Source organism: Chlamydotis macqueenii, chromosome 1 (genome assembly GCF_036417535.1).
Source record: "Chlamydotis macqueenii isolate bChlMac1 chromosome 1, bChlMac1.mat, whole genome shotgun sequence".
Lineage (NCBI taxonomy): Eukaryota > Metazoa > Chordata > Aves > Otidiformes > Otididae > Chlamydotis > Chlamydotis macqueenii.
In genome coordinates this window covers 76,553,445-76,573,127 of record NC_141556.1, presented here as the reverse complement: position 1 = coordinate 76,573,127, position 19,683 = coordinate 76,553,445, and the positions used below count along the sequence as shown (strand labels likewise).

Genomic DNA, 19,683 nt, shown 5'->3' with positions numbered 1-19,683 from the left:
GAGTCAGGACAGAAGTGTAATGTTTTAGAAGGCCTCCCCAGTTATATGTTACATGGCTCTTAAAAGTCCCTGCAGTCAAATCTTGCTTTGGTAAAGGTTCCATTATTTATGAACTGCCTTTGTAAGCGTACCTACCATTTTGCTTTTGCCTTTGAGGTTTTAAACTTAACATTGTTTTACAGTTGTTTGGAAGCACATCTAGTGTTGAAATCCTGTTTTCCTCCATTCGTACAGAATCAGGATAGCTTCCTGTTACTATACTACTTTAAAAGCCAAACTTTCCCACCACAGACAACTTTAACCTGCTGGCTTGAAGTTTATATCGATTCTGTCACTAATCTAGTTGCTTTTGATATGAGTCTTTTAAGTGAATGTGCAGGCTTCTTTAAATTTAATTGCAGCAGATGTTTCTCTGGGTTTTCTCTCTCCCATTTCACTCTGGATTTTCGTTGTTTTTTCCTTGGAAAGGTACATGAAAGGGAAATCCTTGTATAGTCAAATGTTTGTTTTACCATCTAAAGCTTGCAAAGGGTCCTTAGCCTGGGCTGATTTCTTCTTGAAGAGCTGTAATTATTCATGGAAAGAAAAAAAAAAAAAGCCTTTGTCACTAATAGGCTTCTTGGTGCTTCTTGTAACAGTCTTTATTATTCCTTTCTACATAATTTTCTATTGATGAGGTGAAAAAAAAGGCTTCCTCTGCTGTTGAGCGAGAAAAGGTAATTGTTCTTTTTTCACATTTACCAATGCTTGTTGCGTTCCTTATGTGTTTAAAGGACAAGGATGCAGAAAATGATGTTATTGATGGCATTACCATGGCAACAGTTCTTTGGAATAACACATTCTGGCATTGTTATTCTGCACACACAAAAAAAGGGGGACTTTCTTTTAAGCACAAACAGATTGTGCCCCTTTTAAATGCACCCATGAACTTTGCTTTTCTGAAGATTTACAGACTGGTTTGGGGCAGAAAGGATTCTGACATCATTTACCTCTCTGTGTACATCACATTATGGTGTTAAAAAAACCCCACTTTGAAAAAGCCAATGGTTTAAAGAGACACAGTATGGGAAGGATACATAAACACTTCTTTGATCAGAAAGACAAAAAAAAACTTGAAAGAATTTTGAAATTTATGAGCTCTAGTACCAGACCCACTAAATAATCAGTCAAGAGACAGAGGAGAATGGAGGAGCCAAACACTCTCAGCTTATTAAAGTAGCTGTTAAGTTATGACAATAGTCCAGATAACATAGCTTTTACTCCAACCACTACACACATCTTAAAACATTTTGTAGGAAATTGAATTGCCCAGCCACATGGCAGTTTGCAAACATATATTTTACCTCTCAGATTCTATCTTCCGTTGTCCTCAGGTATTGACAGTCTTGCTAGAACAACATTTTAGAAGCAATAGCATTTTCTAAGGCATAGTATCGTTTTATTCTTTTTTGTCTCCACTGCCATTCTGAGTTCGATTACTTTATTTCTCTGATACTCATCAGTGAAATATATATATGTTTTTATAAAATATAAGGGAATATATTGAGATTGAGAACAAGTTTAAAATCCATTTTGCACTCTGTGGTGCTCTTTCTGGCACCTTAGTGTACTCCTTCCAGTTCAACTTCCCCAACGGACAAACTATTTCCTGCACACTAATGGTGCATGGAAGTGGGCTGTACAAACCTTGAGGTTTGAACATAAGAAAGCTTTGCGCCAAAAAAGAATTTATGTAGTGTGCAAACATACTACTTAATTACACCCACAGTCTCATTTTTCAGAGAAACTGTAGTTGACTCTATGGCTCCAAGTGTACTGTTAAAATTTTGGTTCCAGCTTGTATATGTTTTTTCTGAAAGTTGCCACAGCTGGTGGAAATCAGCTGTTTGGTTCTTGGACAATAACTTAGACCATTAGAGACTTTTCTGCTGTCAAAGTGTTGATGGAAATGTGAAGCTCTGGGAACTGTAGCACAGCTACATTTGGATGTTGCTTCACATTCAGCTTTCTAGAACTGAAGCGACCCCCAAAAAACAGAACAAGGGGCTAGAAACTCTATTGCTTTATGCCTTATCTTTGAGAAACATGACCACCTTTGTGCTACGTGGTGCTTTCTGCACAGGGGCAAGTCTATGAACTCCTTAACATCATGGTCAGTGTTTCATATTGTAAGGAACAAAATAACAGAATGAGCTTTGAATCTTGGTCACGTTTAGCCCTACAAAAACAATAAGCCTGATGTAAGATAATAATTTGATCTGTGCACCATATTGCCCTGTAGAACAGTGGACAGTCTACATTTCTTGCACAACGTATTTTTGAGTTTAATTAAGTTGTATATGCATGTTCTGGTTTTGTTAGTGAGGGGGGGCCTAAGGTGGCAGCTTCTGTAGGAAACTGCTAGAAGTCGCTCCCCTTTGTTCAGTGGACTCGGCCGGGCCTAGGGCGGACCCGCTCCTGGCCAAGGCCGAGCCAATTGGTAGCAGAATGTCCCGTGATAACGCCTCTGCAATAACGTATTTAAGTAGGGGAAAACAGGAAAAAGAGGAGGAGAAGATGTGAAGCAGCTGAGCGGGGGGCAGAGAGGGGGAGGCGCGAGCCTCATGAGCCTTGCAGGCCTCACCCTCTGGCCTCCCGCCAGGCAGCCAACTGGGCCCAACTCGGCCCGGCCTGGCTGCAAGAAGTGGAGAGGAGATGAGAAGTGAATAAGATGTAAAAAGGATCCTGAGAGATGTCTGCCAGCCTGTTGTGAGGAACGGCTGCAGATGCCAAGGTCAGTTCAGAAGGAGGGGGGCTGAACTACGACAATGCATTAGTACATATAACATTATATATAATCATGAATATTCATAATATATAAAAATTAGTACATATATAATTATGCATATATCTGTACCCATACATAATATAAATGGTTATATAAAATATAATATCATGTATCATGCTAATTAGTCCTACAGTATATTTTCTGTTTCTGTAAAAAAGAAAATAGGAAAAAATCTTTTCCGCGTATGAAACTTTTTCCAGCCATCAACACTTAGAAATGTCTTTACGTGTTGTGTACATGGTAATAAAATAATCTTATAGAATAGCAAAATTAGTATCAGATTTCTTCAGACAAATTGTGTGGAGTGTATTATGCCTTAGAAAGTTAGTGCTGTAAATCAAGGCCACAGGAGACTGTTACTTCTCTGAAAAAGAATTTTAGAGTTGTGAGAATATTTCCAATGCAGAATAGGCATTGCTGAGGTCATTCTTGCACTTGGAGTTGAAAGTAAATCCTCACATACATCCAGGGCCCTTCATCATCCATGAAGAGTGAAGCCTCTTAGTTAAAGCGTAATAGGAACCCAAAAGAAGAATCTGTTTCATGCCACTGCTTTGCAATGTTTAATTACTACACAGCTTTCTTAAATAACAGAGTCAGAAAGTAAACCTGCTAAATATCTCTTCTTGCTTCCAAAAGTGCTGATCAAGCACATATTCATTTTATGTTGAATTACATGATGTTGCAAGAAGTTTGATGTTCCAAGAAATTTTCCTAGGAAGAATTTGGGATGTGAAGGAGTTCCTGCAAGGCAAAGTGTTGCTGAAATATTAACTATTTTTCTGTCTACTTGAATATACTCTACGTGTTTGAAAAAGTGCCCTAGAAATATTTATTTTTAAAATACTTTATTAGAAATATTTCTTTCTGGAAACCAAGGCTGTCTCATGTCAGCTGCACAGATTTCAGAAGAAGGGAAAAAAATACAGGATGTTAATATTCTTCTTTTTAATCCCGTCATCCCATCTCTTGCCTTATCTTTACACAAATGGTACTATAATGATTTAAACATTGGTTAGACCTGGTTCAAAACCTTCTCATGAAACACTAACGAAAAGCCATATTTTCAACTGAATTATTTCTTTATATTTGTGGAAAGTGTCTGCTTTCTGAGATTGTTTTAAGTCTTTTTATTGGAGGACTAAAAACTTTGCAACATCTTTGTGAGAAGTTTTGCTTGGTAGAGGTGAAGAATGTTTGTCTAAATACTGGGTTTTCCTGTGACCAGGAAGGGAAAAAACATTTTCTTGCCGTTGTCTGGTCTAATGCTCTACAATTTTCCCATGTTATAAATAGGTACTTTTTATCCCTAGAGAGAACCTTTCAGAAAAAGAGTGAGCCAGGTTTTCATCTCTCTCATAGGCTATGAGAGCCAAAGGTCTAGTATTTTCAAAAATAACCTGGGAATTTCTCATTTTTGTGACAACTTGGAACTTCTTTGTAGTTGCTGAACTCATATACCCATCTGAGGGTATTTGAGCATGCCTTGATGATGTTGTCATTTGTTAGCTCTGCTGTGGCACCACATCTCTGGGGGCCAGGATATCAGAACTACTCAAGGTTTATTAGCTCCAAGACACCAAGAAATATGACAGCGGCTGTGAAGACTCAAATGGAGGAAGCTCACTTCTCAGCTATGCCTCCTGCATGGCCTTTTCTCCCCTCAGGGTCACCTCCATCTGCCGGTGGACTTTGTGTGGCAGTGACTCCCTGAAAAGCAAGCTTTTATTTTGCTTTGCTTTACTGTTTAAGGAACTGCAATTTAAAGATGAAGCAAAATTAAAAGCAGATTGTAGTAGTGTTGACTGTGTTTTGGTTTGCTTTCCTTCCTTGTCCTTCTCTTTCTCTTCGCCTGGTATTTATATTTATTTCTCTTTGTGTGAAGTCGGTGGTACTGTCGGGTGCCGGGTAGATACTGGCAAAAACTGACAGCCTTGATTCTACCAGAGCAGCAGCAACATACATTCCCTGGGCTATCTTGCTGAATCGTCTTTGAGATAAACCTTATCTGTGTGCGAGGAGGTAACAGAGACCATTGGAAGGGATTTCATTGAGCACCAGCTTCTGTTGGTAGCTCTGCAATGTGGGAAACAGACCAAGATTGCCAAACTTCTTTCATGTGACCCACCAAAAAGCCATCACACAGTCAAGAGTCGGTCACAACCAACCTGGGCTGGTTTTCAGCCAGTCTTTCTTATTCTCTAGCCTTGGTCCCAGAGGCATTGCTGATATTTTCTGGAAATGTTTAAGTCTATTTCCTTTCCCTAGCTGCATGGTTTTTCTGCTAAATTAAACTCCCATCATTCACTTAATCTTTCTATCCTCTGTTCTGAAATTACAGTACCTTTGCAGAGTTGCAAATCTTTGTTTTTACTGCTGACAGAATGAAGTTATATTTCTGACATATGCCTGTTTCTAAATCTTGAGATAAAACCCCTCTTCAGGGCTGGATGACACATGTGGTTTTCTGGCTGCCACTCAGAACAGGAACATCTTCTCAGAGATCAGACTGCAGGCCTGCCTGCTGAAGATGCACGTTTTATATCCAAACTGAAAACACATGTAATTGCTAAACAAACTTGAATTTGTTTATTTTGTGATATACTAGCAGCTGTTTTCTTGTATGATGTCCAGGATTTCTCCAGCCAACCTACTTAATAGTCTAAATTCCATTTCCTTGGGTCAGTTTGCCTGCTTTATTTCTTTTCAGCCTCTGTTGTGGTGAGTTGTAGTTACTGAAACAACTGTATTTTCTTAAAGCTTTAGACAGAACCAAGCAACTTATTTCAGGAATGAAGATGGAAAGAAAGTCTTGTGTTCATTCATTTAACAATATGGTAAACATCAGGTGATGACATAGATTATGACATTTGCAGCATACTCAATGTGAGGTTTCTCACTTAGCTCTAATGGTCTGTTCCTTGATGGATGCTTTGTACCCATGACGTTGTGATCAGATGAGGAAGGGTAGCTGCCTCAGTCAATTAATTTCATCCTCTGTTTTACTGAAGAGAGCAAATCTTGGTGTTTTTTTGTCCTCAGATAAGGACATATTCTGAGGTAAGAGCGTCTTAGGCTCTCACTGGGGAGCCAAGCTCACCTAGACATTCTTCGCATCCCAGAATCAGGCCCATATTAGTGAGCCAGAAAAGTCCAGAAGATCTGATGCAACTATGCAGCGTAAAGGTCAGATCCAGGCTGCTGGAAAACAATCCTTCAGCTTCAATGGAGTTAAGATCTGACCGTATGTATTTGTTGACTATAATTGTATTGTTTAGCCAAATGTTGGTTTTCGTCACTCTTCTAAAGCACACAAGATGCTGGAGTTAGAAGGCCAAAGCAGGGACGCTCAGAGGTGTAGATGGGGAGCTGCTGTCCACAAGCCAGCCAAAAAATTAACAGTATGCTTTTTTTGGATAGTCAATCATCTAAGTGCATTATATGACCCAAATTTACATGCGTAACGTAACATTTGGCTTGAAACAGCCATCTTGCACTTTCACTAACATAATGTTCCTGTCTTCATCAGAAACTTAGCATGTTTTGGTAGGCTTCCATTCCTAACAGAGTAAAACAAAAACTCTGGGAGAGGAGTTGTCTCAGTCAGTCTTCCGAATTGCTTGGTCATTCACCAATGTGTTTTATTGTAGCACTGTATTTTCTCACATGAATTTTTAAAAAGAAAACAAACAAACAAAATCCCACTATGTTAACAGTTTAGTAAACAACTAAAATGAGAATGCTTGTTTCCTCTTGTATTCTTTCCTCTCTCTGCTGATGAAGATATATTCCACTCTTTCTAGCACCAGGCATTGAGAGAATGACCATAAGTGACAATCAGGTGACCTAAAGACATTTTATTTCAGGCTACATTCTGTTTGTTACTTTATAGTTATCATAATTACAATATATTTGGTATTATTATATTTTACTGTGATATGTAATATGTAATACATACTGATACAGTTGAACTGTATCAACTGATCCTGATACTAAACTCTACCATTCCTTAAATTAGCAGTTCTCCAAAAGAGAAAAGTCCTGAAAGTCATGAGTATCACCGGTAGCAGTTTTGTAGCACCACATGGATCCCCTACCCAAGCAGAAGTAATTATCCCCTATAACAAGATTGATGGAGAGAAACTAACCTCAGCAATTACATGTTGTTTCTGTTATAAAGATTTATGCTTTTCTTTACATACAGGGGATGTTCATAAAAAGTGTGTTAAACAGTTCATAAAAAAACTAAGCACTGTGGTTTATCTGAGTCCAGCAATTCAATGACTTGTATATAACTTATATTTAATGTCTTTTAACTCTTCTGGAAGTTACTGGAACAGAATCATACAAATTATGTGTGATGTATGAATTTTGTAAATCATGTCTACAACTTTTAAAATTATTTTTTTGTAAGTTTCATTTTTTTTATAAATAAGAATGCAACTGTAATAAGAGATTTCACTGTGTACCTGGTGCTAAAATTAACTTATCCAGAAAAAAAGAGAGTCCAGTTATGTAGATTTGAGGATTGAGTATAAGTGGTGCACATGATACTGTGCATGTCAGTGTGTATATATGGGTTAAGTTCAAGATTTCTTGTATTTTCTTACCACATTCAACCACATATACTCTGATAATATTCTAAAAGTTCTTACTATACTGTATCTTTGGTGCAGTTGAAAGTAGTCTTTCTCCGATTGTGTTGGGAACCAGCATGTTTACCTGGAAGTTATTAAAAATGACAGCAATATAAATACAGAGTAAGTGAAATTCTGACAATGTAGAGGATAATGTGAGCATATCTGATGAACCACAGAGTAAAATAGTTGCTAGAAGTCTTAATTAAGAGGAGAACAGGCAGTGTTAATGAAAAGTAAAGGATGATCAGTACATTAGTTATCACAGGCAGCCTGATTTAAGCACTTTCAGAGCCATTGAGCTGAAAACATTTTTAGAGCATAATACAATGGAGGGGTCATTGTATCAGACAGAACATTTTGCAGAGCAGCACTGTTAAGAGATTTGTGATAACTAGATGGCAGACTGGATTAATGTAGTAGACTCACACCCAAATCTCTCCTAGGCCAGGAACAAAAAAGAATGTGGATTGTGGGTCATATAACAATGTCTGCCACTCTCCCATGAACAATCTTTTGTAAATGAAAGTCAGAAAAAAATCCAGGAATGAAATAGTAGAGAGCTTCTCAAGTCATATCTAAAACACTGAGAGCAGATTTAGTTTAATTAGATTAGTGTTTTCCTTTCTTAAGTGGCGTTTCTCTTCCTGTTTATAATATATTTTCCATTGGATTCTGTTTTGCTGTCTTTTTGTAAGGTGAATTTACTGAGAATATGTCTGTGTTTGAAAAGTTTATTTTACTGTCTGCCAGCACTACCAAAGAGAACATCTTTGTGCTGCTTTTTAGAGACTACTTTGAGTAGCTGCATATAGAATTAAGATGCTCCTTTTATTAACAGTTAACGTGAAAAACCCATAACCTTTCAATGTTGCAGATTTTAGTGTCATGATGATAAAGTAAGGATTTTTCTGGTGTACAGACTTCTCTTTTACCAACATTTAGTATTTCCCTTGATTTGGGAACTATGGTTTTTCACTTGATCCATAATCACATCAGTTCTAGAAGCTGGGACACGAAGATCACTGCAAAAATCAAGAGAAGCAGCTGGGAGGAACTGCTTGTGTTCAAAACCAGAGTGATGCAGTTGTGCACGTGACGGGACAGAGAGGGGGGCCACAAGGCTGTGTAGTGAAAGATTTAGTTCTGCAAATACTTTCTGGTTACGGCTCGGGTGGAAGATCCATTGGCTGATATTTTGCCCAGGCCATGCAACACACTGAAGTAAAACTACTGTAGACATAATTCTTTACTGTCTTGGGAAAGGCCTAGAATAATTCCAGAGGTGTTTCCCCTCTCCTCCCTGGTTCCAGGTTACTCTGTCCAGCTCTAGGAAGGAGCAACAGTTGAAGCACAGGGCACTCCTCTTGATGCTGAGGCCCCTCTGCTGAGTTGTGGCTTATGGTGGTTAAGAGAAAAACTTCAAACACATTGAAGTGAGCCAATTTTTCCGTGATCGTGTTTTTTACCTGAAAGACTAGTTTTCCAGCCGTTTCTACAAATCCAGCTGTTTGGCCTTGGTTCTGCCAGTTACTCCCAGAGGGAACTTAGCATTTTTGCCATAGCTATGTGTCACCCGTCACTGAGGAGCGGAGCCTCCTGGCTGCCTGCACATACCAGTGCCAGTGGGTCTGGAAGCACGCTGCCCACCTCCTCTTGGTGTTGCCCCTTGTCCTGGGGCTGAGGGGGGCTGGACACCAAGGCAGGCACTGAGATGCTTAAGAAACATCCCTCTTTAACATCAAGGGAATTCTTTCCATGCTGTTATTCACACTCTTGGCTCCTTATGTAAAAAAAGCATGTGCACATTAGGTGGCTGCCAAATATTAATTGAAATAAGGCAAAACTTTCTTTCTCAGGACGTGATAGTGAGGTGAGATGCGGATTCAGACATTTTGCTACTTCTGTGATAGCAGAGTGGTGTGCAGTCAGCAGACCAGTTATTTTACTACCAGCAGTGCACTCCATGCAGTTCCAGTATAGGAAAATATATGTGAGGTGTTTTATGTATTTCTAGTTTGTTTTGGAGTTTGGACCCTGTCCTGCTAAAGAGAATACTGAACAAAGTCATTTTAGGGATATTTTTCTCTCTCATTTACATGCATTTGTATGGCAACTAGACTAGTATTAGGAGGATATTTATTGTATTTTTCTATTTTTAGTGTGATTTATATGCTATATCATAAAAGGTTCATGAAGAATCAGGTTGCAAAAAAAGGGAATCTTATATATCAACAGTGATTCATAAATAATTTGTGTATGTAGATTGATACAGAAGACATCCAGCCAAATTTCCTGAAAAATTAAAGTTTGGAATGGGCAAAATTATTTGCAAATTAACACAATTTTTATTTAGATTATATTTTTAAACAAGCCAGAATATCTGCTGCTTTTTTATTTAAATATTTTTTTCAGACCTGAACAAAATTTTGTTTAGGAATTTTTTTGTAATTCAGTTCTTAGGGATTTTGAAAAATACAAAAATATAAATGAGAAGTTTCATTGTGGATGAATTCCTGCTCTTGACTGAAAAATAGTGATCTTTCATTTCACAAAAAAAAACCCCTTAAATTTCCTGAGATAATGGTTTTCAGGCTTCGGAGATTTCTATGGTGTTCTTCTGCAGCTAAACATAGAACTGAAGTAGTTTTTCTGCAGCTCCAACTACCTAATGAATATCATACCTGAAATTATTAATACAGTAACTGGAATATTGTGGTTGTACACACAAATACTAGAATAAAATTTTGTGTCTTTCACTTTTCTTTCAGAATGTAATAATTCTGATCTTCGATTTCTCCCAATACTTTTAGCAGTGCACAATTTCTGTCTTACCAAGTGATTTTTACAATGGCAGATATTCGGTATCTGTAAGTAAACACTGAAAATCACTTGCTTCATTGCACTTCTGGGCCATTAAATATCTTCTTTCATCTGTCTAATTCCTCTCTTCTCATTGCCTCAGCAGTGTGACTCAATCAGGCATGTGTTATCTTTCCCAGATCCTTTTCTGAACACAGTGTAGTGCGCAGGAATGCAGTTTGTCAAACACATTGTGTCTGAAATCCTTTGTTGGGAGAAGTGGAGAGAAAGAGATTATAAAATGCCTCAAAACCTTCAATAAGGCTGTTCCCAGGTTTCTTGTATCCGTTCAGCCAAACAAAACATTCATACCTCAGTTGCATGTATAGGATGCTATCCTATAATATAGTATAGTATCTGTTATATCTTCCCATAGCATCTGTTGTCCAGACAGCAGTTTACGGAGAATAACTTATTTTATGTTTTAGCAAGTTTTTAGACTCCTCAAGGCTAACACAGAGACAAATTTAGATGAGAGAAATATATCCGTATTTTCTATGATGTTGGTTTTCATAGGTGGTAAGATTTAAGATCCTAATTTTTTTTTTGTAGGAGAGATGAACAAAAATACCCACTTGGGCTGGTGCTGTGTGTTTTTTGCCGCTCTGCTAATATAAACCTTTCTGAGGTAAAGTTGGGCCATGCAAGTGACTTCTGAAGCTCTTAGCTTCTGTCACCCTGAGGGAATCTCTAGCTGGCTTTCTATTGGATTTCCTCCTCAGAATTTTGTACAGAAAGTTTCTTAGTTGCTGTGTCTTAGACGCTAATGCTTTTATTCGTGTTCAATTAAAAACTATTCTGTGTGCAGAGAAACTTTTGCTTCATTTCATCATAAAGCCTTGACACTTGGTTTCAAGTATTTGACAGTGTGAGGCTGGCCATGGCCTGGAGGCAGTGTGTGTAGATGCCAGAGGTGGCAGGCACATTCCTGTAGCTTCTGTAAGAATAAAAAAAAAAGGAGGGCAGTGATCGCTTCTGCCTTTGGAAGCAAAAACTTTGCAACAGCCCTGAAAAAATATTTATTTACATTACGTTGTCACTGTAGATTTAACTAGAACATTTTACACCGGAGCTGTTTTGAGAAATTAGCCTGGAATAGGCAGGAGTAGCCATGTGACAAAGTGACAAATGAGCTGCTGAGTCCACGCGGATGTTGCACGTAGCAGTGTTTTGGGGCATGCATGCTTGTTTTCACAGTAGTAAGCTGAGTTGCGCTGTGAATTCTCTGTCAGTGTGCCCTGAGAGAATTTGTTTCTCCTTTCCAGGTCAGATATCCAAGGGGAAGTCTGGGAGGGCTTTTTGTAATGCAAATCCAGCTAGCCCTCCTTCACAGAAGGAATGCTGGATGCTGACCCGTAAGGACGGAGTTCAAGATTTCTGTGAATATGTGGGATTTGAATTAGCTCAGTAATGAAAGCCTCTGTGACCATAAGGCGCATTCAGTATCTAAATCATTTACATGGTTTAGAAAGCTAAAATTGGCCCTGTGATGATTAAGAGAGAGCTGGTTGATACTGTCTTGGCACAAACATTAGCAGGAATCCACCCACTGCACTTGGACGTTTGTCGAACAGCTGGTATGTTTTGTTCAATAGAGTCAAAGAGAAAAGTGGTAGGAGGTTTGTTGGAGATTGGCTGCACTTACGGTGGATGACACAGATGATCGAGATGTGTAACAAATAGCTAAGAAACAGATCCAAGCAAAAATACTCAGTTATCATCTTTGGTAGATTTTATGTGTTAGAGAATATAAAGCACATGAACAGGCAAATAAAAATGCACCAGACGGTAACAACCATTAAATTTATACATGTAAAAAATAACAGTGAGGTCAGTTACTCAACTCTGATAATTACCTGTGGGTCAGACAGCTTCCTGGAGTATCTTTTGAATCCATTATATTTTCATGAAAAATTAGAATACGGATATGGAGTAGGGAAATCATAAATCCTGTGCTTCTACATTGAGCCAAAACACCCTGTATTCCACAGTAGTACTCGTATTTGCAGGGGGTTTGTCCTTTATTGCACTGTTTTCTTGATTGTGTACCTCTTTTCAGGTGCGTTCTTTTGACTTCTGGAACACAGTCCAGATGCAAAATACAAACTACAATTAAAATCACTGGAGAACTGAATGTGTGTAATTATTTTGTAACTTTATTTCAGTATTAATCTTTTCCATTTTTCTTTCCTTTTTTTTTACAGAGGGTATGAACTGTATGAACAAAGATCATGGGTGTGCACACATCTGCCGGGAGACGCCCAAAGGTGGGGTTGCCTGTGAATGTAGGCCTGGCTTTGAACTTGCCAAAAACCAGAAGGACTGCAAATGTAGGTAGATGAAGATTAAATTTCAAATGCCCCGAAATGTCTTATTTTCTTCATTGTTGTTATTTTCCAGAAGCGAAGAAATCAACTTTGTTTTGACCAAAGGTGATTTGTAATTTTACTAATGTGTTTTTTTCTGTAGAAGGTGTACTTGGGGATCAGTAAGAGGGATTGAATAACAGAATGTTGACAGTGACTCTGTTAGCGAAATGGTGTCAACTTTTCTACCTTTCCATGAATGCTGAAAAGTGCAGGATCAGTTAAATCCAGACTCTCCTTGTAAAGCAAAACAAATAAAGCATAGAGGATTCTGGCTTGCAATATTTTGAAGGTCCACAATGACAGATGCATTGATAAATCTACTAATGGGTTTAATGATAAGTCCACTAGAGCTGTCAAATTAAGAGTGTTAATTCCTCTTTTTTAAAGGATAAAAATGTTTGCAGTGATTCCACTGCACCCAGGCTACTTTTCTTGTTATTACTTGGAAAATATGCAGCTGTATCATATATGTATTGTTCTTCAAAGAAGAACCCTGAGTGATGTATTCTCAAAGCTGGGATGCAGCTTAGATGGAGATATTCACTAGCCCACAAAGTTGGAAATTGTTCTGTGTAGGTTAAAATAATTGACCCTCTGTAATTTAGCATTGTCATGTGAAAGCTTCCAAATAGCATGAGAGTCTTTCTGATGGCTTCAGTGAGTGTTAGATCTGACTGGCTTTGTGAGAGACAAAAAAAAAAGGATGTGCAGTAAAATGACATAAAACATGTTTTGTGCTTTGTATAGGGCCAGTATTTTTGTGACAGCCTTTCTTCCACTTCAGTTTTTTCTTCCTGAGATCTCCACTGTATAAACATGCTTAGATTATTTTAGTTCCCAAGTACAAAGTCAAAAGAATCACCTTTGAATATCTTCAAGAAATGCCACAGAGTACTGTACAGCCTGATTGCTCCTTAGTTTTACAAGGCTACACAGAGCCAAAGGCAAAAGCACAAAGAAAAATTGCCTTTATGGTAATTTTATTCTCAATGTTTATTAGAAGTGAACATTGCATGCTGTTAATTGCAGTGCAACATCAACTACATTGGTAAAGTGGGAGAGGATGTTTATTTATGTTGTTTATTATTTGTTTCCACAAATTTGTACATTCCTTAGGAATTACATTATCCCTTTTCACAGTGAGATGGTGACAGAAGAATTAGGGCCTTTTCTAGAACAATATTTCTAAATACCTCAAGGTTTAATAGAATGAAGGACTTGAATTTTTTTCTGTGCCCCGTGGTGTTCCCATAGTTGGAAATATAATGAACTTTTGCTGACAGACTTCTAAGTAGGGAGGCGGAGTTTTTCAAGGTCACAGAGCTTGCTGCAGAGTACACTGACTCCTAAACCCACAGCACATTCTGCAAATATGTTCCAGAGTCTTATTTAAAATAACTGTACTTCTAGCCCCTCCAAATGCAGAGAAGTGTAAAACTGTAGCCAGATAGCCTGGGACAATAATTGTGAGATTAGAGCAGGCTATTTATAAAGGTCTAGTTCTGAAACCAAATCTTGATTTTAAAAAAAAAATTTTTTTTTTCAGCTAACCCTTTCAGTGTAATTGGCTTAGATCTTGAGCTGCAGCTTCGTTAAGTACTAAGTACAGCTATGTTGAAGAGCTGAAAAAGAGACACTTGCCTCTTGTCAGCCTGGACAGGGTCTGCAGCCCTATATACCAGGGACTGGTAGGGTCTGATACACCCTAGTATATCCCTGCCTGCATTGCAATTATTCTGATTTATCGTGGTCCCTCCAGGAGTCTCTGCCTTTCAGGGTTTGTCAGAGCTTGCTTCTCTGTTGTTTTTTTTTTTATGTGAACAAGTGGCAGAGAACCAGTACCTCACTAAGTGAATTTTTATCAGCAGGTTTGCAATTGGATCAGAATACTGGGAGAGGTTTTCAGACATACTGGGCCCAAGTCCACTAGTAATAAGACGTGTTCCTTTGGGGGAAAAAAAAAGATGTTAAAATAAGTTAGAAAGCATAAAAAAAAAATTGGAGGAGGGCTCCCTGCTTTTTATGCATGCCTTACAAGATTGTCGTTACATCCTAATTACGTGATTACATATCACCTGATGATATCATGGCATGCTAACAAAGCAGTCACTATTGGTGTCTTGCTTCATTAAGTGTACATGATGGTCAGTGCTCATTAAACAGGCTTTTATTCAATAGCTTCCTCTCCATAGTTCAGTGTCATGCCTTGCTTGCTGCACAGTATTTAAACCCTATTGTGAACATAAAATTTTTTATTTCCTCATGGATTTTCCCGTGGTACTCATTACTGTAATATCGAAGGGCTTTGTAGGCATTGGTAATGTATTTTCAGAACATTCTTGTCAAGTTAAAAAGTAGTGGTTTGCCTATCTTACAAATAGGAAATGAATATAAAGATGTTAATGTCAAAGTCATTTACTAGTGATAGGTGATTAACAAGAAACGCCCAGAGCCCAGCTCGGCATTTATAGCACTTAGTATGATCAAAGGCAAGCTCCCAATGGCTCCAGCTGTAGCTGAAAATGCCATGGAGAAAGGAATATAAAATTAGTAACCTGTAAAAGATGTGATTCAAGTGATTTACCAAGCCCTAAGTAGGAATTCCATGGCAGGGGCAGAAATAGATTAGAGTTTTTAGAGCTCTATTCTCTCTCTGAACAAGACCATCCTTTCTTGACAGTACCTTTCTGATTTACTACTCATTCTGCGTGAAATGAGACGAGATTCTCCAGCTGTTTGCACAGACCTGACTTTCCCCAGCTCTACCATGCACTGAATAAGACAGGAGTGTTTTCTGCATTTGTCATTAAGGATGGTTATCATAACACCATAAGGCTATGTACCAGAAGTCTGGTATTTTTTAGCTTTTGAGTGCTTACTATTGCAACCTTAACGGTTTCTTAGTGTAAATTTTAAACATGCGTTACCAAAAAAAAGGTCTTGACTACCATGCTAGGAAAACACGGAAGCACTGAGGCTGGAAGGGACCTCAAGAGATCATCTGGAAATACACCAAGCAGGATCAGACAGATCCATACATAATTCCTCAGAAGATCTGCATCCTCTAGATCCAAAGCAGCAGCAAACTACCATCTTCCAGGAATATGCTTTGTCAGCGATTTTCATAGGAACTTAGCAGCAGCAGAAAGAAGAGGTTTAGGAATAGTCAATTCAGTTGCAGATTACCGTGGAAAAACAGGGGAAATGACCTCCTCTTTCTATCTCTGTATCCGCGACAGATTTTAAGATCCTGCTTCTGAGCATGATTGCCTTAGAAATTTTTGATAAACTAATTTTTTTTTTCCCAAACATGAACAAACCAAGACATTTTTTGTTAATGTTATTATTAGCTGGATCAGTTTAGCTGGAACTTGAAAAAGTAAGAGGAAACCTGAAGCAGATACACATAACTGGAAGTTGCAACTTAAAAGAAATAATTCTGACAGTGATAAACAAGTGAAAGCTGAATCTTTTAATGAAAAATGCAGGATGACCTAATTACAGCTATTTCTATCTGTCCCCTCCAATAATAATTTAAGTGAGTAGGAGGGGCTAGTGCTAAACAATTCAAAAAATCCTGTCTAGAATGCTGTCCCACCTATGCCAAGTAGCAGCTTTTCAGCTCCTGCTAACGATGTTCTCATGCAGCTCATGCTGTCAGTACAAAGACCTCAATAATGTTAAAAATGTAAGGCCATACTAGAATAAATAATGCAAGCAGTGTTGCATGCACAACTTTATCATGTAGAAAGAGATGCCCATATAAATTATGTATTTAATGGCCAGTTTAGTTAAAAAACAGTGCTATTTTAGATTTATCTGGAATTACAATGTGCTGCTTTGAACTGTCGCAGAAAGCCATGCAACAAAAACTAAAGATCTGACTTGTTGCAAATTCTGTGGCATCTGAGCCACATATATTTTAATCCATATGTGGGAAAGATCAGGACATCATTGTCTTAGGGGATTTTTTGGGTTCGTGAATACTAAATGCTAGATTTAATATTTGGTCGTATGTTTTCAAATACTCTTTGTCATGGGCATGTCAGATGGTAGAGAGAGAAGGATTATGTGAAAGTTCAGAGAGGCACTGAAAGCAGGATTTAGCCTGTAGAGTGAGGCTGAATTTTGGTATTTTCTGTCTTCTAGGGGTTTTAGCACGGAATATCAGTATCATTATTTAGTGGAATAAGTACATCAAAATCACTTCCTCTTCCAGATAGTTATTTCTTGTCTTTCATCATCAAAATGTCGTTGCAAGACTAGTCTATATAATTCTATGGATGTAAGCAGTGGCCCACATGCAAAGCTGTGTCTCAGGAATGCTTAGCCCACCCCAGCCAAACTGAAACGATGCTGCTGCTTACAGCATAGGCAGGTGGACAGTTAGGGAGGTCATGCCACGCTGCCAGCCTCCTGGCCCTGAAAGGTGACTGGCCAGCTCAAGAGCCTGAGCATTATAGTCAGTGAAAGGAATTAATCTTGTTTGAAGGCTTTGGGGCTTGGGCTCAAGATGCCCCATAGCTCTTCATTCCCAACAGAAACCGTGTTGGGAGAACAGACTGGTAACTTGGCCACTGGCAATAGACACCTCGCATAGATGGTGTGCATCTTTGTGTGTATGCCTTGTGTGCTGTTTCTACTCGTGTTTGTAGGCAACATGAGCAAAGCCTTCTCTGCGAGATGCTGATTTTAGCCGGTTGTACAGGATTTTTCTCCCAATAAGGGAAAGAGCCCCACATTTTGATTGCACTTAAGACATATACAAATGCTGAAACAGTGCCAAAAGCAATGGAATTACTCTGGTTTTAAACCTGCTATGTGGTGATAAGTATATCTGAGTTCTAAGAGATATGTATATATTCTTCTTTGGTAAAAAAAAAAAAAAAAAAAAAAGGAAAAATTACTTACTATTTTCCAGCCGTTTTATTGTAACATGATGTGTAGTATTTGAAGGTGATCTGCATCTATCAGAAGTTACCATCTTACCTCATTTGTTTGCCTTTTTAGTGTCACAGACTTTGAATGAGCACACAGTCTTTTGCATATCTATAGAGTCCAAAGTTATCAGAAATAACTTTTAAAAGAACACTTTTGAGATTTCTCATTAATTTTGCTTTAATGCTTTCTGACAAAAATGGAGTAGATCTGGATGTCCCTTTGCTTTTAAATAGTTTTGGTTTTCTTCCTCTAAGCAAGAGAAACTTCTCACTGTGTCAGTGCCACAGAATTAAGGCTGGAAGGAAATCGAAATGACGTATTTTACAACTGGATTTTGTACCAATTTCACCTACAGAGCTGTCAAGCTCCAGAATTTTGTCTCAAGTTGCTTAAAATAAATAAATAAATAAATTGTAGTCTAGACAGAAATTCAAATCCTTCAAAAACATGATTTACTAATATTTGTAAAAGACAGGAAAAGGAACTGACCTACATCTGTGTTCATTGACTGAGTAGAACAGGAACCAGTAACTTTAGTATAGGGGAAAACTATAAAAGAAGCATGTGATTCTTCAGGATTTACTGTAAACCCCATCAGTCTAGTGCAGTTTTTCATAGACAAATATAGTAAGGAAAAGTCCCTCATATTACATGGATCAGAGAAACCATGTTAAGATATTTTGATCTCTGCCAGCAGAGGCTTTCAGCAAGGAATGCCAAAAATAACCACTCTACTCAAGTTGTTTAAAATATACATTTTGTTGCTGATTGCATTTTAAAATCCTCAATAAAAATACTGGTTTGAAATGTGTTTAAGCATCTGACATAAACAACACCTTTAAGTTAATTTGCAATGGCATGGCAGCCCAACAGAGATAGAAATATTGAATCAACTTCCACATAGTCCAAGAGGCATATGAGGTCAAAAAGGAGAGGAGGATAGGTAGATGGAAATTACCTTATCCTGGATTAGCTTTGCCAGTACGCACCCAATACTGTGGGTATTGCAAGCAGCTGCCTTCCCTACTACTTACTGCCCCTGCTTGATCACTTCCCAGACACAGGTGGCCACAAGAGAGCTCATGTTTGCTGTCAGCCGATTCAAACAACCTCTGGCTGTTCCTCTAGCTCTCAACTAAGCTGCGAACCAGATTAACCAAGAAGTTACTATTGCACACAGACATGCGTGCAATAGTATGTGGCATAGAGAGAGCCACAAGAAAAAGAGTAACCCCAAAATACTGTGGGTCAAAGAATGGGCAAAAAGAAGACAGGTGAATAGGGACAGGCATAGTGTTGAGCAAGGAAATTATTTTTCGACATGACTACATCGAAAAGGTTGGAGGTTTAAGAATGGAGAACTAACGTTATTTTTTAATTTGCTTGTTTTACATCAAACATAAAAGTTAAAATGTTATTGTGTGTTGAAGGAAGTGAAATGTTGCTTCCATTTAATGTGAAGCAGAATGGTTTGCTTCATGTATTTTTTCACAAAAATAAATTAATAGTTAAGTTATAAAGTTGGAGGATAAAAAATTCCTGAGTTGTTGTTGGCTAGGGGGCATTTTAAAGTGCTTCCTTGGAAGTTTAGGATTCTTATGACTTGGAATGTGTGAGTTCAGTTCCCTCCTCTGGTGGGACTGAACCCACATTTCCCATTTTCCAGCCTTGTGCCCAAACTGTTAAGCTCCAATAAGAGCATGTGGATCAGGCTGCTCTCCATCTTTCTCATTAACATTCTTCTCAATTGGATAGAACAGCAATATTTGTGGAAGGAGAGATAGAAATCCAGGCAGGCCCTATTTTCGGGGATGGTTCTTACGACTAGGCCATGAGACTATTTCCTCTCCATCTGTGAACAAGACAAGGATTTTATTCAACGTCTACCACGTGGAGGACCAAGGATGCTTGCACCTGTAGTGGGCTCTGGTCTGTACTCGCCTGGGAAATGGACAACTCCTGTTGTGATCTTTGCCAGACTTCAGGGACCATGGGTGTAGACTTGCGGTTCCCACGCTGGCAGGAGGATTTAATGGGTATGCTGTGG

The 19,683-nt window shown here is 38.4% G+C and overlaps 1 protein-coding gene across 1 annotated transcript in view; it reads left to right on the top strand.

Annotated features, from left to right (window-relative positions):
* The window catches only part of SCUBE1 (signal peptide, CUB domain and EGF like domain containing 1), a 219,357-nt gene that overhangs the window by 99,496 nt on the left and 100,178 nt on the right, over nt 1–19,683 (top strand). The window contains exon 5 of the mRNA XM_086740410.1: nt 12,531–12,656. Within this exon, the coding sequence (XP_086596536.1) occupies nt 12,531–12,656 (126 nt within the window). The remainder of the gene's footprint in view (nt 1–12,530; nt 12,657–19,683) is intronic.